We start from the raw sequence: 21,494 nt of genomic DNA, 5'->3' as shown, positions 1-21,494 counted from the left end.
GCGGGGGCTGTCAGATGGAGGAAGGGCCAAAGGTCTAGGAATGTAGCGACTGCCTTTATTGCATAGACCTTTTCAATTGCTTTTTAGATTGGGGACGGTGGACACACAGGACACCGGAGTGAATCCCCCCCACTCCTTGAGGGAGGGAGATTAGTGCAAATCGGAGCGAGGGCCGCCGGGGACCCGCCCCTCTTGGGTTGATTGGCCAGCTAGGTGGAGGTATTGGAGTGGATAGGGCGAGACCCGGTCCTGCCTGGCCAATTAGCTAAGGTCTCCCCCAGCTCCTGCACTCCAGGTCCTGTCATTCGGTGATGTGAGCCAGGCTCCGCCCTCAGCCTCCCCGACCCGCTGTGAGCTGGAGGTGAGGGGAGGGGTGACTTGGAGTCCCACCAGGGAGCACAGTCCAAACTCAGCCTTCCCCGGTCAGGCACTGCGGAGAGGACGAGTCTGGAACTCAGGCCACCCTCCAGGATCACTTCCGGTTCCCAGGTGGTGGGGTACCGGACCCTTGCACTTGGGGGGGGGGCGCCGCCCCAACTCTAGCAGCCAGGCCACACCGTGTAGCCCAAGTCCTGTCCCTGCCGCATTCCCCACAGGTTCAGGGTCCCTGCCCGGTGTGGCCAGGAGGCCCTGTGAGCAGCGTACCGAGGCCTGGGTGTATCTGCCCTTGCAGCGGCCCATACTCCACCAGCTCCCCGTCCACTGTGAGCATGCCTCGGGGCGTGAGTGGCTCCAGGCGGAACGCACGGGCCGGGGCATAGCCGACATGCGGGCAGCCCAAATTGAAATGGCTCCCCCGCTCCATGGCCAGGAATAGGCGCAGCAGCATGGCCCTCGAGATTCCTGCCCTCACCCACAGCAGGTGTACCACGCCGTCGTCAAAGCTTGCGTGGGGAACCGCCAGCAGATCGGCACCCAGGTGGCTGGGAGAGAGCGCCAACACCAGCACAAAGTCTCCCTCCACTGTCACCCAGCCTGGGGGCAGCGGGGTGCCCAATGGAGGTAACAAGTGGTCCTGTGGGCCCCCGGCAGAGGCTACTGGTGCAGCGGTGGTGTGGGGTGGAAACCCAGAGGCTGCAGGCATTTCTGGGGGCCCTTCTGTGATGGGAGAGAGTGGAGCTGCCTTGGGGGAGCCAGAGGGCGAGGGCAGGAGTGGGTCTGGGGACAGTGGAGCTTCCCCAGTGCCACCCCAGTCCCCAGCCAGCTCTGGGGCCCCACCGTTGAAGGACAGCACAGGTAAGGGATCAGGTGAGCCAGGGGAGGTCAAGGCAGGCTGAGGCAAGGGCAGGGGCAGGTCAGACACTGAGCGATGCAAAGGGGAGTGGTCTGTGGGCGGGGCTGGAGCTGGGGCCAGGGCCAGCTCTGACTTGGCCCGGGGCAGGCCGTTGGCAGGACCAGGTGAGGCTGACTCCACAGCAGCAGGGAGGTAGGAGAGGCGTCCATGGTAGGTGCGCAATGTGGCAAGGCCCAGCACTGTGCCCAGGGTGAATCGGGCTCTGCCTAGGGCTCTGAAGCGCTCACTCTGGATGTCCACATCTGACACAAAGCCCCAGGCCACAGACAGGAAGGAGAAACAGCGGGAGCCTGAGGCCAGCGTCACAGAGAGCAGGTCCAGTGGATGGCTGCCACCACGGCAGAGCAGCAGGGAGCAGTTGAGCAGCAGGTCCAGGCCCAGCGCTGGTGCAAACCTTCATGGCCGGGATGGATGGCCATGGTGGGAAAGAACAAATGGGGCTGGGTGAGACTCGGAGCACAGGCAGAGAAAGATGGGGTAGCAGATAGCACAGAACCCAGCGACACCATGTCCCAGCAGCCAGTGCAGCCAAGTGGCTATGTCCAGATGCTGCATGTCTGCGTGCCAGAAAGTTCTAGCTGCTGGGGCAGTGCTGAGAATGAGACTGGCCACAGTGCCCAGAGCTGGCAGTGCAGCATCCCACAGCCATCTGATTTCCGGACTAACAGTAGGTTTAGCTGACAGGGAGACATGGGGTCCCTATTCCCCCAGGAGGTCTCAGTCCCCCACCCTCATCCTCCCCAACAGGAGCAACCAACCTACCCCCCATGCCTGTTCACGGCTCCAGCCAGTGCGTTGCCCGAGCCACAGGGGAGAATCCCCAGGGGCATCTTCACTGCCTGCTCCCAGTCTGGGCGATCCAGGAGTCCGTTCAGCACCTGGGCAGGAGACCAGCTGCTCAGGGCTCAGCTCCCACCTCTCTGGCCCCCAGGGCTCAGGGTTAAGGGCAGGAGCTCCATTCTACCTCACAGAACAGCCCGTCTCCTGAGAGGGTGACGATGCCATCCCACTCACTCAGGCTCAGCCCCTGGACCAGCTCTCGGGCATGGTTATGTCTCTCTAATGGGGCAAAGCAGCAGGTTAGGCAGCTGTCTCCTTGCCTGCCACACCCTCCTCCCTGGACTGAAAAGTCCTGGCCAGACCCCCCGCTCCCGTGGCCTTGCCCATACCTGTCTGAATGAGGTTGAAGGACAGCCCAGCTTCGGAAATCATGGGCAGCACATGGTTTTCACACCACTGCCAGGCCTGGCCCCGTCCCCCAAAGGGATTGACCAAGAGTAGCAACCGGGGTGGCCGTGGCAGGAGCTCAGGGCTGATCTCTGCAGAGAGAGGGCAGGGTCTGCAGAGGCCGGAGATCCAGGCCCCTCAGCCTGGAAATGGTCCCTTCAAACAGCCCCCATGGGGCTAGGCAGGAGCTGGGAGTGCCGGGACAAAGCCAGGGCTGGTGTGACACCAAGTGCCCTTTGGACCCATAAGCACGATAAAGACAAAGGAACACCTGTTACCCAGGATCAAGTTCCTTCACTGTCAGTGAGCCCCAGGCAGCCAGCAAGACCCCAGAGGCCTAAGGAAAGCTCACCAGATGGGGAGCCTCCACCCAAAAGCCTTCTCTGACCCTCTACACGAGGTATTAGATGCCATTTCTGGGCTCCCCAGGCACTCCAGATATCTGTGTTGGCACCTGTCACGGGGGTGGTGACTGTTCCTGTCTTGTCTCCTGCTGTCAGTGCCAGGGAGCCTCTGACTCATCTGTCTGGTCAAGACTGGGGAGGGGGCGGGGACAGACACAGCCTCTAGCCAGAGAGCAGCCGACAGTTCCTTTCTCTCTGCCTGTGTTTTTGTTCCTTCTGTAGCTCAGCCCTGTCTGTGTCCTGCTCTTTCGACAGAGGCCCAGAGAGACAGCACACACACCCACACAGCAATGCCCAGAGGGAGGTCTGTCTCCAGGACAGAGCAGCTGCTGGCCTCACCCCCTTCCCCAGGCAGGGGCAATCCTCGGAGCAGACTCATGAGGGCAGTGACCCAGCGCTGGGCCTCCGCACGGTTCTCCTCATAGGTTGCAGCCCCATCGGCCTGAAAGGTGCGGGTGGCTCTGCGGCGGCCTCGACGGCCCCACAGGTAGGTATAGATGCATAAGTAGGCTGCCGAGTCTGAGGGGCTGTGGCTTCGCAGGGTGCAGCAGCCTGAGATCACAGACAGGGGGACCAGGCCATCCCGGGGCCGGGCTTCGGGCTTTGGGAGCAGCCGCTGTATGTGCAGGGCCTGTGATGTGAGGGTGAGGGCAAATCGTGAGCCTCGGGCTGGGTAGGAGCCAAATTCGCCATGCAGGAGCGGGGTGCTGGCAGCCAGTGTTGCTGGTGGGGGGGCCATGGCCTCAGCCCTATCCAGGGCTCTCCTAGGCCTGTGGCCCCAACTCCTGGTGACCTGCTGCTCCGGTCTCTGTGGAGAGGGAGGAGGGGAGGGTCAGAGTCCAGGGCCCTTACGGGAGATTGGGAGATGGAAGGAGGGGGAGGGATGTGGAGAGAACAGTGGGGCAATGGCAGAGGGAAAAGGACTGCCAGAGACACACGGGCTCGGGCAGGTGAGGAGGCCTGGAGGACACAGGCGGCTGCGCCTGAAGGACCTGGACATGCAAACAGTCATTCATTTCTCTCCACAGTTACTCAGGACCCTTTGTGTGCCGGTCATGGTGGACACAGCCAACACAGCAGAGGACTGACAAAAATCCTTGCCTTCAGAGGGTTTACATTCTAGTCAGAAGGCAGGAAGACAACATCAGACAGTAAAATATCTAATGTGTCGGATGGTGATAGGGCTTTGAGGAAAAATAAAGCACAGGAGAGAATCAGAGTGGAGACAAAACCAGAAATAGGCAGAGATGGGGAAGGCAACCCCGACATGCACACTGAGTCATCTGCAAGTGGAGAGAGTAGTATCAGTGGGACACAGGCACAGAGAGAAAGGAGACCAGAGGAATACTGGGAGGAGACAACCTGCTTCAGTGAGATGAAACGAGGCTGACAAAAGACAGAGTTTCTCACCCCAGAAAGAAAGGGAACAGATGCTTAGGAGGGCAGACAGGAGAGGCTCGAGCCACGGATGTGATACGGAAACCGAGGGGTCAGAGGGGAGCTACATGCAAGTGCTGAAAAGGGGCAGGGGCTGAGAACTTGTGTGAATTGAGTACTGACCTGGGTGTCTGCTGCCTGCTCTCCAGGGAAAAGCTGGAGCCAGAACCAAGGTCCTTTCCCCACAGGCCCTTCCGCCCGGCTGCCCAGCTGCCGCCAACCCCCTCCTCCAGCTCACCTTTGTCCTCCCTAGACCCGCCCAGCCTCCCGCCAGTCCTGTCCAGCTGCTCACCTTCCTCAGGCCACAGCAGACCCAGACACACCCCTATCCGTGGGCTCGCCCTACCCTCGAGCTGCCTCTGCTGCTCAACACTCCAACCCCGCCCTGGACGGCTCCCCCAGGCCCAGGGTGTCTGCCCCACCTCCACACCGGCAATGGCCCCCTATGAGAACCTCAAATCAGGCTCAGGCACAGAGCCCTAGACAGCCTCCATTCCTGGGCCTGGGGTTCTGTCCCCTGGTACCCAAACCTTGGGCCTGGCCTTCCACTCACAAACTGCCAAACCACAGCCCAAGTCTCGGTCCCTGGGCCTCCATCTCTACTCCACTTCCGGGCCTGGGCCTCCGTTCCTGGATACCTCAGTTGTGGCCCTGATTTTCCATTTCAACCTCCCACCCCACCACCCCAGTTTCAGGTCTGTCCCCTCTCAACACACACACACACTCTCTCTCTCTGGACCCTGCCCGGACCCTCACACCTTCCTCACACACCAGGTCCTCCTCCGGGCGGCCCCTCTAATCCGCACGACCGCCCCTAATCAGACCTAGGGGTGGGGGGAGGGTGTGCATCTGCTTAGCCAATGGCCATGTGGCCGGCCTGTACCGCACCAATGAGAGCGTGCGGAGGCGGGGCCAGACGACTTGCGAGTTCGCAGGGTCCCACTACCCTACAGGGAAGCGCCACAACTGGGCGGTGCGTGGCGCTTCTGGAGGCCAGCCGCCATTGTAAGTGAGGGCACCGGCGTCACACCCCTGCAGACAACGTTGGTGCCGCCTTCTTCGTTGAGGGCAAGTGGGCCTGGCCCATCCCTTCACTTTATAAAAGAAAAGAGGCGTGGAGTAGGAGGTCTTTAGCTGGAGAGATAGAGACCCTAACAGCCACCAGGGGCCCAGAGATATGCAACAGGAGTTTGTAATAGACTTAGACAAAAAGCAAAACAGAGACCCAGAGGAACAGAGTCAGAGATAGGTAATTATCGAGTTAGGGCAGGGTAACGGGAGCAAGAAGGGGGGTTGTCTTTCACAGTTACAGAGTCAGACAGACCCAGGCACAGAGAAAAAGCAGAGATATAAAGAGACAAAAAACAGTGCGGTTGATAAAATGGAAGGTAAGGGCACAAGAAATTCCCGAAAATGACAGAGACATACCAAGATAGGCACTTCTGGAATGAACATTGCCAACAGGTTCATTAATTCACTATTTACTTTGGATTCTAACCAGAGTGGAAGCAGCGTGAGATAAACATCTGGCCAGGAAATGACTAGTCACATAACAGGACAGACACAAAAGGGGAACCCTCTGGGCCAGGGGTGAGGGAGAGAAAGAATGTTTGAAGCCCAGAAGCTGAGAGGAACTGAAAGTGAGAGAGATGAAAGGGGGAGACTGTTGATACAAGAGACTCATCAAGGCAAAGACGGGGCAAAGATCTAAGATCAGGCAGAACTGAAGAGAGACATATGCAGAATGGGACAGGGTCAAGCCGGACAAGTAAAGCCAGGGGTGGTGGCACATGCCTGTGATCCTAGCTATTGTACTTGGGAAGCTAAGGCAGGAGGATCACAAGTTCAAGGCCAGCCTGGGCCAGCTTAAAGAGACCTTGTCTCAAACAAACAAAAAAACCACTGGGGATGTAGTCATTGGTAGAGTGCACCTGGGTTTGATCCCTTCTACTACACACACGCACAAAAACAACATAAAGAGAAAACAGTTCATTTATTGCCAAACAAATATATCACGAATCCATCCCACAGTAGCAGCTCAAGCAGAGTAAGTGCTAAGAGAGAATCCCAGGAAGATTGACGCAAGGGAACAGAGCAACTGAGCTCAGAGCTCTGGAACAAAGAAAGCCCTGACCAAAGTAGCTGAGATTTCTCGAGTCATCAAATTAGAGAAAAGGGAACATGGAAGGGAAGCAGATGGAGGAAGAAAAGGAGAAGGGGGCCTCCAGCTCACATGGATTTGCTGTGTGATTCTAGGGAGCTACTGAATTCTTGGCCACACCTGCCCTGTCTGGAAAACGGGGAGAAAGCTATTCACTCAAGCCTGGAGAGGAGGTTCAAGACCAGTGATGGAAGGATGTTGGCTGATGCAGTCCCACAGAATAGGGATCTTTACCTGGTTCCACTGCTCCTCTGATTCAAGGTGTTGGTTCATCACTGGCCCTCTGTCCTGTTACATCAACAGACCTTGGCCCTGGGTCTGAGGCCATAGGATGGTGCTCTGGACTGTACACGGAGTCAGGTCTCACTGTGCAAGCCTGGCTTAGGCTCTGTGGAGGAGAGAGGAATGAGGCCATTTGGTTACTGCCTCAACCAGTCAATCTGATTCTGTCAAAAAGATACAATAAGGTAAATTGTTATTGAGCACTTTCATGCAAACACATGGACTCAAAGGAATTTTATTAACCTATATAATTCTGGAAAACATCCCATCTGTAAGACCTATTATCATTCCCTTTCTCTAAATATGGAAAAGTACAGCACAGAGAGTGACTTGCCCAAGGTCACACCACTAAGTAGGAGAGTGAGGATCTGAATTTGGGTACAGCCTAGCCAGATCCCATCTGACCATTTTTCTATGTCTCTACCTCTCTCTGGGCCTCCATCCCCTTATCTTTCCCTCTTACCCCTTGGTCTCCATCCCCCCTCCCACGGAGTCTCCATTCTTCCTCGCCTCTGAATTTCTATCTCAGGGTCTCTCTCTTTCAGGAGCTTGTCACCTACCTTCCCTGCCCATCCCACCCCTCAACCCCAGCCCTCGGGGCTCGATCCTTGGACCCCAGTACCTTGTACCTCCCTCACATCGAAACCGCTGGGCCAGCTGAACCTTTCTGGTGGAGAGAAAAGCAACCCCTCCCTGGCGGGAGAGGCTGAGCAGGTGGTCAGGGAAGGGCCACCTAGGGAAGGGTGGAGGCTAAACCAAAAAGATAGATACATAGGGTGCTCTAGATTGAGCTCCACCAAAGTGATCTCGGGTTCGATATCTAGCAGAACTTCCGAGCTTCGGCTGCGCCTGGGAGTTCAGAGCGAAAGAAGGCACACCGTGAATCTAAGCAAACGTGAGCAGCCCGGAGAGGACTAGAGCCGCCAGCCCCGGCTCCTCACCACCACAGCCCGGTCCACCAAGTCTTTCGAAGTCACTGAGAGGCCCTCGGCGTCAGCCCAGAGCGTCACCGCGCAACGTCTCTTCCTAGCTCCACGCATCTCTCGGGCTTCCAGTTTTCTTTTTTCCGGAAGAATATAAAGAACAGCTCCCGGAAAGGGCTAGAAAGGCTCCCCGACGTGCTGGCCCTTCCTTCCTGCACGAGGCGCTTGTTTCTCTTTGGTTATTCCTCCGCCCTATTTTTTTTGTCCCGCTTCGAGCCAGTCATCCAACTCACCATAGAGAAGGCCGGATTGTGGTAGAGCGTCGCATCGCGCACGTAGGCGTCATTAGGGCGCCGCGCGCCGGAGACTTTCCCCGCCCACTCCGGCCGGGCTCTCTCTTTCCGGGTTTAACTGAACGGGAGTCGCCATCATGGTGAGCGCGGCTTGGGATATTCAAGGCTTGATCATCCACCGCCATCCTCGGCGGTCCCGGGCTGGGGGCGTGCCGGAGGGGTGCAGGGGTTTCGCCGGTGTTTGAAGGAAGCGATTTCTGAGGCGAGGATGCTACTCTGGGGCCACACTAGAGACCGGGCGTGGGTCACAGTCTCGTATTCCTGTTGTCTCCATTGAGCAGACGACCAAACTGAGGTATAGGGAGGGACAGCTAAGAAGTGGCGGAGCTGGAATCCAGCTCTCTGTGGCTGTAGCTGTAGCCACCTTGAACCAGTTGACTTAACTGCTTTTTACCTGGACCTGTCACTCCTTAGTTTGGAAAATTGAATTGCGAAGGGAGTAGAGTCAGGTACTCAACTGTACCCAAGCGGGCCTCCGTTCCAGTTGCAGCCTTTGCCCACCCCGTGATGTCGCTCCCTGGGCCTGGGCCACGGCCACAGTTCCTTTATCTTTTCCTTAGGAACATACTAGTCCCATCTGAAAGGTTTGTGAGTTCGTAAGGAAATAATTCATAGGCACTTCTCATCAGAAGGATTTAAGTGTTAAGCAAATGAGAGCTTACGTAGAGTTAATATAATAGTCTCAAACACTGGTTATTCCGAAGAGTAGAAAGGAGGTGTGGTGCAAATGGTGGGCTTTCCTCAGTGTTCTTAGTTTCAAGTGGGGACAACGACCCAGACTCCTTCATGTATTATCTCAAATAAAAGTTTGTTGTCATTGTTACTGAGAGTTTACTGTTAATTTATTTCTGGTTATCCTTTTGGTAGGAGCCAGTTTTGGTAATATACGTAAGGGCAATGTTCTTGCGAAGATACAACTTGGGAATTTAAAACTTTAAGAATAACGTGTCTACCGAGCTAAGATGTTTCAGGTGCTGATGGCTTTGTAGTTTGCATTAGCTTCCTTTGAAGAGTGGTGGGTGGTGGGCCTGGGGTGTGAGCAGTCTCGCCAGGGGGTCTGGTCTATCTGGGAGATAAGTAATCATCAGAACATTCATGGCATAATTGACCAGATTCAGAGTTGGAACCCTGGTTTCCTCTCCACCCCTACAGGGAGTTGACATCCGCCACAACAAAGACCGAAAGGTCCGTCGCAAGGAACCCAAGAGCCAGGACATCTACCTGAGGCTGTTGGTCAAGGTGAAGTTGGGACCTGGAATCTTGGGGCAGAGCCATCCAGGTGTTCCTTCTGCAGGATCCCTGAACTTTAGTGTTTTGAGCTGCTGGTCAGAAGCATGTTGGGAGGGAGGAGATTTTCTGGGTCCCCAGTTAGGAAGGACCAGGATCTGCATTTCCCCAGGCTCCAGGGAATGGGAAAAGCCATCAGAACCTTTCTAGCCTAAAGTGTTTGTTTGTCCCTGTCCTGTGGTCTCAGTCTTCCCTTTCTCTCTCAGCTGTACAGGTTTCTGGCCAGAAGAACAAACTCCACCTTCAACCAGGTTGTGCTGAAGAGGTTGTTCATGAGTCGCACCAATCGGCCACCTCTGTCCCTTTCCCGAATGGTGAGTGTCTGGCCTCGGGACCTGCAGCTGTGGCATGGCAACCTGGGCGTCCCTAGGTGCTGACTCTGAGCCTTATTGGAGTCGAGTATCTGGACAATTGGCTTGGCTTCTTGGCCTCCTTTCTGGCTCACTATGAGGTGGAGATAGTTGTGATGAGCATCAAAGGACCAAGGAGTTTTAGGAGTCAAAACTCCACCGTTAGGTGTGGTGTGTCTGTAATCACAGCACTCTGGGAGGCTGAGGCAGGAGGATCTTATGTTGGAGCCCAGCCCTTAGCAAGACAAAAAGGGCTGGGGGTGTAGCTCACTCAGTGCAAAGGGCCTGGGGTTTAATCCTCAATACTAAAAACAAAAAGCCTGTCAGGAGAGAGTTGCTGAATATTCTCATCGAGAGATTTTCCTGAAGGAGACTTCTAGAGGCCTGTTGTTGTGGGGAGGGGAGGTTTGGGTGGGCTAATCCACAGCGGTCCCAGGCCTCCGGATGCATGAAGCGCGGGTGGAGGGTGGATGGATTTACATGCCAGAAGGACTCATGATGTGCATCTTTCCAAGATCCGGAAGATGAAGCTTCCTGGCCGGGAAAATAAGACTGCTGTGGTCGTGGGAACCGTCACGGATGATGTGCGGGTTCTGGAGGTGCCCAAGCTGAAGGTGAGTGGGGTAGGGCTCACAACAGTGTCACTTGACATGGAGCCTGGCCTGCTCTGGTGGCACTTAAGTCTCTGCCTCATCATCAGGGTACAACAGGCCTCTCACCTGTCCAGGTGGCTTTTAGGGTTGCATGAGGTCCTGTTTCATGGTGGGGGGAGCTCCTTGGGAGGCTCCTTCTGGATCCTGTTGAAAGTGTTGCCTCTTGAGCCAGACAGCCTGGGCTCAAACATGGGTTTCTTTGCTATTTAGTCAAAGTCTCAGCTGGGCATGGTAATACATGCCTGTAATTCCAGCATGCAAAGGCTGAGGCCAGAGGATCGCCATGAGTTTGGGGCCAGCCTGGGCTACACAGTGAGATGTCTTAAAAAACCAAAAAAGGCCAGGGATTTAGCTCAGTGGTTTTGTCGCCTGCTGCGCAAGTGCAAGGACCTGAGTTCGATCCCTGGTACCAAAAAAAAAAAAAGTCTTCTACCTTCTGCACGTAATGACACAGGGCTGTGGCGTGGAAGGCAGCTGCTGTGGGTGGGGGTGGCCCTGGGGTGAGCTGGTGTTGGTTGTCAGGCTGAGCAGGTAGCTGGGGTCGGGGGTGGTGACCCCTCCTGCCCCGTCTGCTCCAGGTGTGTGCCCTGCGTGTGAGCAGCCGGGCCCGCAGCCGCATCCTCAAGGCCGGGGGTAAGATCCTCACCTTCGACCAGCTGGCCCTGGACTCCCCCAAGGGCCACGGCACCGTCCTGCTCTCTGGTAAGTGGTTTTGGTAGCTCCTGTGGGGGGTGGCACGAACTGCTCAGGGGTGCACCCGCACCTTGTGGCCTAAATTCTCAGCCCTGTGAGGGTTGAAGGGACGGTGCAGGCCCCTGCTTGATCCCCCTCTTCCCGTCCCCAGGTCCGCGCAAGGGCCGAGAGGTGTACCGGCATTTTGGCAAGGCCCCAGGAACCCCACACAGCCACACCAAGTGAGTACCAGGGCGTCCTGCAGGGCCCGCCCCCCTCCTGCCAACCAGCACGGGTAGGGTTCCCGGGGTTGGGTCGGGGTTGGGGTCCCAGTCCCCAGCACAGTGAGGAGGGGCCTTGGGGCCTGCTGATCACTGCAAGGCGGCTCCTCACCCTCCTCTTCCCACAGACCTTATGTCCGCTCCAAGGGCCGGAAGTTCGAGCGCGCCAGAGGCAGACGGGCCAGCCGAGGCTACAAGAACTAATGCAGGCTCTTACTCTGAGAATAAAAAGATTTTGGATGCCAGTGGCACCCGCAGTGTGTTGTTGGGGGACAGGTTGGGATGGTACAAAAGGGAGGTTGGTGCCTGCGGGAAGGGACGCTTCTGTCCTTTGGAGTGCGCTCTTGGCCTCTGTCTTGGATGTGCGCATGCGCAGTATCATCTCACTGCACCTGTCGGACCCGCTGCCCCCTAGAGCCTGAGCTCCGCCTCCTTCCTGGGTGTCAGGTGTTCCCACACCTGCTTCCTTGTGCCCTTACCCTCTGCCAGAACACCCAGGGGCGGAGCTGCAGTGGACGGGTGTGGGAATGGTTGAGGAAGCGGGGCAGGTGGCCAGTCCCGAGCAGGTGCCCTCAGTGGTGCCTGCAGGGCCCTCCCCATGTTTACTCTAGGGGTGGGTCCCCTGGGCGCCGGTTTGGCCTGATGAATGAGGCAGAGCCCGGAAGAGTGCAGAGGTGAAGAGTAGGAGGTCTCCAGCCCCCTTGCCTCCAACCTCAGAAGGCAAGAGATGGGAGGAGGAGGGGAGGCCTGAGATGGCAGCACAGGCAGCCGGACTGTTGGGGCTGGAGGGAGGCCTGGCTCTGTTCTCTACCTTCTCTGTGGGGCCATTGCAGTGGCCTGTGGGAAGGCCAGTGCCTCGGGCTTGGGAGGCCACAGGCGGAATATAGAGTGGTCCCCAGCCAGGGAGAAGGGGTGTGAGCTGGTGGGGTCCAGGCAGAAGCCCAGGTGGGTTCAGCTTGGCTAGGGCAGCCTGCAGATGCTGACTTTGCCTTAGATGGGTTGTTGGGGTCCCCCAGTGGGTGCCCTGAGATTGTGGGGAAGCAAGGCAGTGGGACAGGCAGACAAGGGTCTGACACTGGCAGCCCCTGTACCATCAGTTAGGGACAGTAAGGTGGCCGGACTGACATTTGGAACAGATGAAGGCTCCCTTGTGGCATTTTGTGGCCAGCAGGCTAGAGGCTGTCCTGTGGCGGAGCAGGAGTGACTAGCTGAGGGGTCGCAGTTGGGGACGTGCGGGTGCTCAGGCACTGGGGTTCACTAGGTGCTGCCCTGGGCAGCCTGGCACAGCAGGTAGTCACTTGGGAACCATTGAGGAGTTGTTGGGGCTGTGGGCCAGGGACAGCCGTGGGGAGGTCTGCAGGGTGGCCCGGGAGGCCCCCAATGCTCCTCCAGGGGCAGCCAGGCCCTGGGTGATCCGGCCCAGCGCAGCACAGCGGGATGGCGGCCTCCCAGCTGGCAGCACTGGAGGAAGCGGAGGCGGGGCCCGGGCTGCCGCTGACTGAGGCCAGCCCTGCCTTCCTGTATTCCGAGGGCCAACGGCTGGCCATCGAGGTGCTGCTGAGTGAGGGCGGGGATGCCTTCCAGGCCCGAGTGCGGCAGGAGGGGCTGCGGCCCTTCCTGAGCGAGGATGAGGTCCAAACCTTGGCAACGGCTGCTGAGGACTGGACAGAAGCCAGGCAGGAGTCTGGTGGGGCTGCAGAAGGAGCTGCCACCACCACCGCCAACCCGGCCACAGGCAGCCTGACCTACTGGCCTGGGGAGTCGGAGGAGCCAGTGCCCCTGCTGCGGCTAGGCTGGCCAGAGGACACCGCCTGGAAGGGCATCACCCGGGCACAGCTGTACACCCAGCCCCCCAGCGAGGGCCAGCCGCCCCTCAAGGAGCTGGTGCGCCGAGAAATCCAGGCTGCCCACAAGGTAACTGTCTCGGGGACTGGGTCCCTCCCTCAGCCCTGATGTCCTCACCTGCCCGCCCCAGCAGTGTTTCCCTTGGCCTCTGGAACTTGCATGTCCATAACTCTGCTCCCCAGGACCGTTCCTCCTCCATCATTTGTGCCCCTTGAACTAAACCATGACCCTCCCTGAATCTCAGGCACCTCTCTGTCCCACCGTCACCAAGCTGGGGGCTCCGTGCTCACAGGTGTCTACCCCACTTCCCACTGAGGGCCTGTGCTTTCGGTAGCAGTGTCACCTGCCCCCGTGGCGAGTCCTTCCTGTGGTCTTCCAAGAGCTCCATTAAGTGGAATTGTTCTTTTTTTTTTGGTAATGGGGATTGAACTCAGGACCTTGCACTTTCAAGGCAGGCTCGGTGCCACTGAGCTAAATCCCCAGCCCTAGTGTGATTGTTCTTGTGCCCACTGAGATGAGGAAACTGAGGTACGGGGGTGTAAGTGCCCGAGGGGATTTGAACCTGGACTGTCTGGCTGATGAGTTGGTGTTTGGTTCTGGCCCTCAGCACAATGGTGTCCCTAAACCACACCTTGGTGGCGTAGGTCAGTCCTACTGTCCCTCACACCAGGCCATTCATGAGGACACAGAGGTGCAGTTACCCAGTGTCCTCTGAGGATGTCCAGCCACTGATGTCCAGGATCAGTGCTGCGCTGGACATTCGTTCCCGCCTGAAGACACTGTATACCATTATGGACATGATTTTTCTTTTTCTTTTTTTTGGCATGGTCTCACTCTGTAGTTCAGGCTGGTCTTGAACTCACTATGTAGCCCAGGCTGACTTGTAGTGATCTTCCTGCCTCACCCTCCAGAGTAATGGGATTATAGGTGTGCACCATTACACCTAGCATGTGGATATGATTTCTTTTCTTTTTTTAAATATATTTTCTTTTTGGTACCGGGGATCAAATTCGGGACCTTGCGCTTGGGAGGCAGGCACAGTGCCACTGAGCTAAATCTCTGGCCCCTTTGTAAATATTTTTGAGACAGGGTCTCACTGTGCTGTTCAGGCTGGATTTGAACTCACTATGTAGCCCAGGTTGGCTTTGAACTCATGACAATCCTGCCTCAGCCTCCTTGAAAGTGCTGGGATTGCAGGAGTGAGTCACCATGCCCAGCCCAGCAGGACATGATTTCTTTTTTTTTTAACTTTGAAAAAAGTTAAAATTTATTAATAATATTTAACATCACATAGTTAATTCAACTAGTTCTTTGTTGTACATAGTGACATCTTCACCAAACTGAGTGCTCAAGGGTTTGACTGATCCACGTTCAGCACACTCCAGGCAAAGACTGAGATCCACTCCACTTACACATGCAGAGCAGCAGCAGCCAGGGGATCGCAGTCAACATGCGTTGTCGAGAGTTCTGGCTCAGAAACCAACAACATATCTTTAATAGCCACACACACATCACACATTTAAAACATGTAATTTAAAAATATAATCATAAGGGGCTGGGGATTTAGCTCAGTGGTTCCACTGCCAGCCTTGCAAGCGTAAGAACCCGAGTTTGATCCCTGGTACCCAAAAAAAAAAAAATACAATCATAAAGTTAAGTTAAAATTCATCTATATTTCATGGGTACCCTTTAGTGATTGACAAATCTATAGGTGGCTTTTGACTTTTTGTTGCAGTCAAAGGCACCCACATTTTAGATAACAACTGCAGATGGGGGCAGCAGAGGAGCCTCGCTGGACAGGGAAAGTCAGACTGTAACAAGTGAAGACCTGTCCCCTTTCCTCCTTTTCTTTAGGACGTGATTTCTTTTTTATTTTGGTACTCGGGATCAAACTCCAGTCCTTGTGCTTGCGCAGCAGGCAGCAAAACCACTGGGCTAAATCCCCGGTCCCGGATATATTTCTTATGGCAGTTTTCCAGCAGTTCAGGGTGGGGAGGCCTTAGAAAGGCTGCCGTTCCTCATTCAACATCCTGGGGTCCCCCTTCAGCTCCCCTGACTTCCCATGGAGGCCAGGCCCTCAGTCCCCAGCCCCCAGAGTGCTGATGCCAGGCCCCTGCCCTCTGAGTGCCCCTGGAGTGCTGGGCTCCATCCACATGCTCCCCTCCCCTCTCCGCCCTGCAGCTGGTGGCCGTGGTCATGGACGTCTTCACTGACCCAGACCTGCTTCTGGACCTGGTGGACGCGGCCACACGCCGCTGGATCCCTGTGTACCTACTCCTGGACCACCAGCGGCTGCCTGCTTTCCTGGCGCTGGCTGGGCAGCTGCGGGTGAACCCCTGGGCCACTGAGGTAGGGGCAGGACAGAGGGACAGGGCGTCCCGATGCCCACGCCACTCGGGGGACAGGGTGAGGGGCGGCATCCTAGGCCGCTGAGTCGGCTAACCCTGCGACTCCTGACGCACCCCACCCAGAACCTGGACATCCGCGTCGTGCGGGGCTGCACTTTCCGGAGTCGCTGGCGACGGCAGGTGAGCGGCGACGTTCGGGAGAAGTTTGTGCTGCTGGACGGAGACAGGGTCATCTCAGGGTCCTACAGGTACGCACCCCCCCCACCCACACACACCCGCCAGCATCCTGACCCTGCTCTCTGCACTGCTCTCAGCACCGGGAGCGCCCCCTTCTGGGCCTCTCCATCAGCCAAACGCGTCAGTCCCTGGAGAGGCACAGGCATCCTGCGGCAGGGTGGGCCAGGTAGGAGCCAGGGGTGTCTGGGTGCTGGGGGGGGGGGGGCCCTGCCGCTGGCCCTGTTGGTGGCCTTTCTCGCATTGGTCCCGGGATTCCTAATCTGGAAAACTGGAGTGTGGCCTCCGTGGCCAGGTGGCCTGGATTCAAACTCTAGCTGCTTGGTGTGTGACTGTAGGCGGTTTTACTTCACCCCTCTGGGCCTTAGCTCCACCTCCCACACAAGAGGGAGACACGGTCTGCCTAGAACAAGATTTCTAACAGAGTTGCCACTCGAGTTTGGACTGACAGTTGAGGGGCTCGCTGAGAACCAAAAACCATGGTGGGTGCCCTTGGGGCCCAGAAGGGCCCCACTGAGACCCATGGCCCTAGGGCAGCGGCTGTCAGCCTCAGTGATTCCGAGTCTCCTGGAGGGCTTCCTGTTCCTGCAGCTTCATTTTCTGTCCCTTTACTCCTGGCCTGGGAGAGGCCCCAGGTCGTGCATTTCTGACAAGTTCCTAGTTGATGTGCATGCTGCCAGCCCAGGGACCCACTCGGGGAATCGCTGGCTCCCGGGCGTGGTGGCGCACGCCTGTAATCCCAACACTGGGAGGCTGAGGCAGGACGGTTGCAAGTTGGAGCCCAGCTTGGGCAACTCAGCAATTTAACAAGACCCTGACTCAAAAAGTAGAAAGGGCTGGAGATGTAGCTCAGTACCAAGGCCCTGGGTTCAATCCCTAGTGCCTGCAAAGAAACAAAACACAGAAAAACCTCTGCTACCTAACCTAGAGTGCCTTGGAGTGGAGGGTGTCCACCTTCCCAACCTCAAGGGAGTTTCGGAGAGAGCATGGTGCCTGGCCCATCACATAAGCAGTGCTCATTCATGCCATATTTCATCAGCTCTAAGGTGCCACCAGTGGAAAGAAATATCTTGATCCCAGTGTGAAAAAATACGCCTCTTAGAGCCAACGAAGTGCAGTAATACAGTTGATCGTGATGTTGTACGCCTATAATCCCAGCACTCGGGAGGCCGAGGCAGGAGAATCGCTGCAATTTCAAGGCCAGCCTAGGCTTCACAGTGAGTTCAAGACCAGCCTGAACCACAAAGGGAGACCCTGTCTCCAGAAACAAAAACAAAAAGAAAAACAAAAAGACAAAAAGTACACTACAGCGCCGCTCTGAGCTCGCAGCTCCTGACGCATGGCCCTCAAACAGATGAAGCGAGGGCCACAGGAAGTTGTCCAGGGCCTCTGGCCATTTAATGGGGGGAAGGGATCAGGTGGGGGGAGACCAGTCCCAGGCCTGGGATCACAGCAGGTGTGGGAGCAGCAGCAGGCCCAGCACCAGGCTGGCGGTGGCTGTCACCGTCGGGTGGCCCGTGGGGCTTGGGCCGTGGTTGCACAGGTGGCCGGAGCAGCAGGTGGTGGTGAGGATGTAGGTGAGGCCCATGTAGCTCACAGGCTCCTCGCGGCCACAGCTGGGGGCACGCACGCAGCCTTTGTTGATGACAGGCCCCACACCCTGGGCCACCCCGCGGCCCGTGAAGCAGTCCTCCTCGTCCCCGCAGTGCATGGGGGTGCCGGGGCAGCGCATGGAGTCGGTCAGCTCGCAGAAGAAACAGTCCTTGATGCCCGTCGTGCCCTGAGGCAGCACCGTCACCAGCAGCAGCAGCTGCAGCCAGCCGAAGACCATGGCGGCCTGGCAGCAGGGTGGGGCCCGTGCCAGGCCGGGCGTCGTGGGCCTGTGGAAGTGTTGGATGTGTGGTGTCTGGCTCCCACTGTGATCCTGCACCCTGTCCTGGCCTCCGTGTCGGCACCTGGAGTGTCCTCAGACCCTGATGCTCTGTGTCTCTCTCAACGGGCTGCGGCATCTCTGGGAGCGGAATGTGTGACCTCACAGACGCCTCAGGGTTCCATGGTGCCTGGGGGTGAGGTCACAGGTTGGGGCAGTGTCACCACCTGCCCACCTGCAGCCCAGTGGGGACTGTCACCCTGCCGAGGAAAGGCCACATGGACACCTGGGTCCCAGCTAAGTCACCCGAGGCCCAGGACAGGAGTGTGACGCACCTGAGGCCCCTGCTTGGGCTCAGAGTCCTGCAGAGAAGCCGGGAGTGGCCGCACTCTGTGCCAAGCTCTGCTCCAGAGGCTTAGGTACCGGTCACTGTGGGGACAGGAAGAGCACAGGCGCTGGCCGAGGGTGGAGGGCCTGACCAGTGTCTTCGCCTTTGAACCTGCTTGTGTTTCAGCTCCACGTTACAGCCAGGCCAGCTGAGGCACAGAGCAGGAGCACTCAGCCAGGCATTTAACAAGTGCTTGACGGGGGGAGTCTTTCTAGGTAGCAGTTTTAAAACAGTCCCTTGGGAGCCAGGTGTGGTGACCCACACCTGTGATCCCAGCACTTGGGAAGCTGAGGCGGGAGAATCACTGTGCGTTCCAGGCCAGCCTGGGCTACACAGCGAGTCTAAGGCCAGCCTGCAATACATAGCAAGAGTGTCACAGAAGTCTCACAAAGTCCCCTCCAGCCTGGCTCCAGATAGTGGTAGAAATACCTTAGCCCATGTTGGCCCCAGACAAGGGTGGGGATTTCTGTTGTCCCCATTCTGCAGAGGGCACAGCTGAGCCCGAGAGGGAGGCTGGCTGGCCCGAGGTCACGAGGCAGCACTGGGCAGGGAGCCGGGCTGCGGAGATCTGACCCCAGCCATGCCCCCAGCTTCACGTGGAGTGACGCTCGCCTGCACCGCGGCCTGCTCACCCTGCTGACCGGAGAAATCGCCGATGCCTTCAGCCACGAGTTCCGCACGCTCTACGCAGCCTCCGGGCCTCTCCCGCCCCCGCCGGCCGCAGACGCCCTGTTCCGCATTTCCGGGGACCCATCGCCCGCCCGCAGCCCGCACAGAGTGCTCCAGCGCTGCCCAGTCGCCCCGGTGTCACCCCTGCTGCCCGACAGCACCCTGGCCCACCGCCTGGCTGCCTGCCGCCTGCTGGAGGGGGACCCGAGGGAGGCCCCTGCACCCGCCCTCAGCGACGTCCTGCGCAGTGTGCAGGGGTCCCGGACAGCCAGCGGCCCCCCAGCCCGGCCCAGCCGCTCCCTGTGGGACCTGAGCCGCCTGTCTCAGCTGTCGGGCTCCAGCGACGGGGATGGTGAGGTGAGAGCAGCAGCCACTGCCTGCATAGAGGTGGCGGAGACCCTGAGAGGGCTGGCACTTGCCACGGTCACATGGGTGGGCTCCCGGGTCCCTGCTGCCACCAAAAAAGGCAGGAAGCCCTTCCTCCCTTCCTTCCTCCTTCCCTCCCTCCCTCCCTCCCCCCTCCCTCCCTTCCTTCCTTCCTTCCTTCCTTCCTTCCTTCCTTTTGTGGCACTGGGGACTGAACCCAGGCCTTTGCACTGAACTACATCCGCAGCTCTTTGTTACTTATTTACTTATTTTTAAGATTTTGAGACACCAGATGTGGTGGCACAAGACAAGATCTCACTAAGTCCCTAAATCACCTAGGCTGGGTTTGAGTTTGATGATCCTCCTGACTCAGCCTCTAGAGCCCTGGGATTACAGGCGTGTGCCAACCTCCGGTGGAGGAAGCACTTTCCCAGGCTCACTGTGTGCCTGGTGGGGGGAGGGGTTACAGGAAGGCCAAACAGTTCACCCTCACTCACAGCTGCTCCTCCACATCCTGTAGCCCTACTGTGTGCTGGCTTCTCACACTGGGGCACACAGCAGAGACCCCTGAGCCCTGAGTTCAAATCCTGGCTTCACGTCTGCCTTCTCTGTACCTCACATTTCCCATCTAGGAAATGGGCTGAGCAGTTTCCCTGCTTCCCAGTGTGGCTGGGAGGCACAGTCTGTGAGGATAAATCCAACAATAACAAAGTCATCAAGACATTTCTGAAATGCAATTGATTTTTTTTTTTTTGTACTGGGGATCGGACTCGGGCCCTTGCGCTTGCGCAGCAGGTGGCGAAACCACTGAGCTAAATCCCTGGCCAATGCAATTGATTTTTATTCCATGATGTCCACATCCCAGACCTTGAGGCCATACTCTCTCAGGTCCCCCCTTTTGGTTTTCTGAGTAAGGGTCTCACGATGTATCCCCAGCTGGCTGTGAATTTAGGGTGATCCTCCTGCCTCAGCCTCCAGAGTGCTAGGATTATAGGTGTGCACCACCATTCTGGGCTTCCTTTCCGGATTTGAGTCTCATGGCGTGTTGGGGAAAGGGGGCCAGGAGCATTAGAGGACTCCTCTCAGTCCCCCAGCTGCTTCGACAGTGGGGTCCCACAGAGCCTTCCCTCTGACCACAAGGTCCTGGCTGTGAAGTGGGCAGCTGTGGGCCTCAGGACGGTCCCTGCGTGTGCTCTGCCCTCCGGCCTGTTCCCGGAGGCTGGCTCGTCCCTGAGTCCTTCCCACTGCCCCCGTCTCTGAGGGCATGGAGCTGGGAGCGGCAGGGGCTGCAGGGCAGGGCGAGGTCCTCGCCTCCACCCGGTCAGGCCACCACCCTGCATCGCCACCCTTGGCAAATATTTGCTCGCCACTTCCGGTTCCTCCCCACCTGCTAAAGCACAGGCAGCATGGCCCCTGCGTGGGTCTGGGGGTGCGGGCCCCCCTCTGCCTTCTCCCACTCCTCCCTCCTCCCCCTCCTGCCTCCCCTCCAACTTCCTTCTTCCCTTCCTCCCCTCCCCTCTCACCTCCCCCTTTCCCTCCACAGCTCAAGTCCTGGGGCTCCAAGGACACCCCTGCCAAGGCCCTGATGAGACAGCGGGGCGCTGGGGATGCCCGGCCCCTCGCCCGGTGCCAGCCCTGGGGTAGCCCCCTGCCCCTGATCCCCGCCCGCCACCTCCGCTACCTGTCCCCGACCCGCAGAAGGTTTGGTGACAATGCTCCATCCAAGCTGGCAGAGCTCAGAGGCATCCAGCAGCCAGACTGGGCCTCTCGCTCAGGCCGAGGGGGGCGCCCCTGACAGCAGCCTGGCTGTTGCGGCTGCCACTGGTGCCCACTCAGAGCCCGGGCACCAGGCCGTGGGCAGTGGGAGGGATTTTGTCCACTTGCTCCGGAACGGGGCGAAGCCCATGGCCTGCTCTAGGCTCTGTCACAGAATGGGAACCAGAAAGGCTGCCAGCTGCAGGTTCCAGGAGAACGGACGTGGCCTCAGCCAGGCCAGGACTACTCGGAGGAGGCGGGGGAGTGTCCCCATGGTGAACTGTGGGCTAACTAGGAGGAGCCCTTTGGACAAAAGGCAGATACTGCTGGAGCTGTGGGTAAACCGAGCCCTGGAACCGGAAGAGCCGAAGGATGGGGTGCTGGAGGTTCCTGGAGGGAGCAAATCTGAATAATGAGCGGCCAGAAAGTCTCTCGGATGGAGCTCTAGGGAGGGACCCGGCACTGGTGGGGAGAACTGGGTGACTGGGGAGCAAAAGGGACAGCATTCGCTGGGCAGGAGGCCTCCCCTTCTGCAGAGAATAAACCGCTTTATTCCACAAATGTGGGTCTCCGAGCCCAAGCCCAGCCTCCTCCCTCAGACCCGGGGCTCCTGACCCCATCCTCCCTCTGAGAGCTGCGCCCTGTACCGGGCTGACGTGGGCCCATCCCCTCTGACCTCGCTCGGTCCCAGTCCC

The 21,494-nt window shown here is 58.0% G+C and overlaps 4 protein-coding genes across 15 annotated transcripts; 2 read left to right on the top strand and 2 right to left on the bottom strand.

Moving 5' to 3' along the window:
* Positions 1–33: 33 nt before the first annotated feature.
* Sphk2 (sphingosine kinase 2) lies at positions 34–8,039 on the bottom strand. Of its 12 annotated transcripts, none has more exons than XM_004866991.4 (7): positions 7,428–8,039; positions 6,758–6,911; positions 3,265–3,733; positions 2,464–2,613; positions 2,259–2,353; positions 2,057–2,172; positions 34–1,688 (listed from the first exon to the last, which is right to left on the bottom strand). In XM_004866991.4, the coding sequence occupies exons 2-7, from the start codon at positions 6,794–6,796 to the stop codon at positions 599–601; spliced, it is 1,959 nt and encodes a 652-aa protein (XP_004867048.2). In that variant the 5' UTR covers positions 6,797–6,911; positions 7,428–8,039; the 3' UTR covers positions 34–598. The 12 variants fall into 12 exon arrangements, with proteins under 12 accessions (XP_004867048.2, XP_012921788.2, XP_021101658.2 ...); XM_013066334.3 differs by having other exon boundaries at positions 3,265–3,556; positions 7,747–8,030; XM_021245999.2 differs by having other exon boundaries at positions 6,758–6,969; positions 7,428–8,029.
* A 100-nt stretch (positions 8,040–8,139) lies between these two features.
* On the top strand, positions 8,140–11,569 carry Rpl18 (ribosomal protein L18; the record flags this gene model as incomplete). Its single annotated transcript, XM_087200687.1, has 7 exons — positions 8,140–8,283; positions 9,234–9,320; positions 9,575–9,682; positions 10,234–10,332; positions 10,950–11,073; positions 11,216–11,285; positions 11,453–11,569. Coding segments are annotated over 7 exons (708 nt in total), but the record flags the coding sequence as incomplete, so codon positions are not given.
* Positions 11,570–11,582: 13 nt separating this feature from the next.
* On the top strand, positions 11,583–21,360 carry Sack1e (scaffolding CK1 anchoring protein E). The gene is made up of 5 exons (XM_004867000.3): positions 11,583–13,238; positions 15,351–15,518; positions 15,641–15,765; positions 18,600–19,035; positions 20,588–21,360. Exons 1-5 carry the CDS (start codon positions 12,762–12,764, stop codon positions 20,837–20,839), a joined length of 1,458 nt encoding a protein of 485 aa, XP_004867057.2. The 5' UTR covers positions 11,583–12,761; the 3' UTR covers positions 20,840–21,360.
* On the bottom strand, positions 17,127–17,763 carry Spaca4 (sperm acrosome associated 4). The gene has a single exon (XM_004866999.3). It carries the CDS (start codon positions 17,580–17,582, stop codon positions 17,199–17,201), a length of 384 nt encoding a protein of 127 aa, XP_004867056.1. The 5' UTR covers positions 17,583–17,763; the 3' UTR covers positions 17,127–17,198.
* Positions 21,361–21,494: the final 134 nt, after the last annotated feature.

This window comes from Heterocephalus glaber, unplaced genomic scaffold (genome assembly GCF_053883595.1).
Source record: "Heterocephalus glaber isolate CG9 unplaced genomic scaffold, H.glaber_assembly_v1.0 deba00001744, whole genome shotgun sequence".
Lineage (NCBI taxonomy): Eukaryota > Metazoa > Chordata > Mammalia > Rodentia > Bathyergidae > Heterocephalus > Heterocephalus glaber.
The sequence above is the reverse complement of the archived record's forward strand: the minus strand, read 5'-3'. Positions and strand labels throughout refer to the sequence as shown.

Bases quoted from the DNA above. Each gene is read 5' to 3' on its own strand.
- Sack1e (XM_004867000.3), top strand. From the start codon at position 12,762: ATGGCGGCCTCCCAGCTGGCAGCACTGGAGGAAGCGGAGGCGGGGCCC. The intron at 13,239-15,350 runs GTAACTGTCTCG...TCCGCCCTGCAG, and splicing joins AAATCCAGGCTGCCCACAAG to CTGGTGGCCGTGGTCATGGA. The intron at 19,036-20,587 runs GTGAGAGCAGCA...TTCCCTCCACAG, and splicing joins CCAGCGACGGGGATGGTGAG to CTCAAGTCCTGGGGCTCCAA.
- Spaca4 (XM_004866999.3), bottom strand. From the start codon at position 17,582: ATGGTCTTCGGCTGGCTGCAGCTGCTGCTGCTGGTGACGGTGCTGCCT.
- Sphk2 (XM_004866991.4), bottom strand. From the start codon at position 6,796: ATGAACCAACACCTTGAATCAGAGGAGCAGTGGAACCAG. The intron at 3,734-6,757 runs GTAAAGATCCCT...CCCTCTCCACAG, and splicing joins CAGAGGAGCAGTGGAACCAG to AGACCGGAGCAGCAGGTCAC. The intron at 1,689-2,056 runs GTAGGTTGGTTG...CCGGCCATGAAG, and splicing joins GCCGTGAACAGGCATGGGGG to GTTTGCACCAGCGCTGGGCC.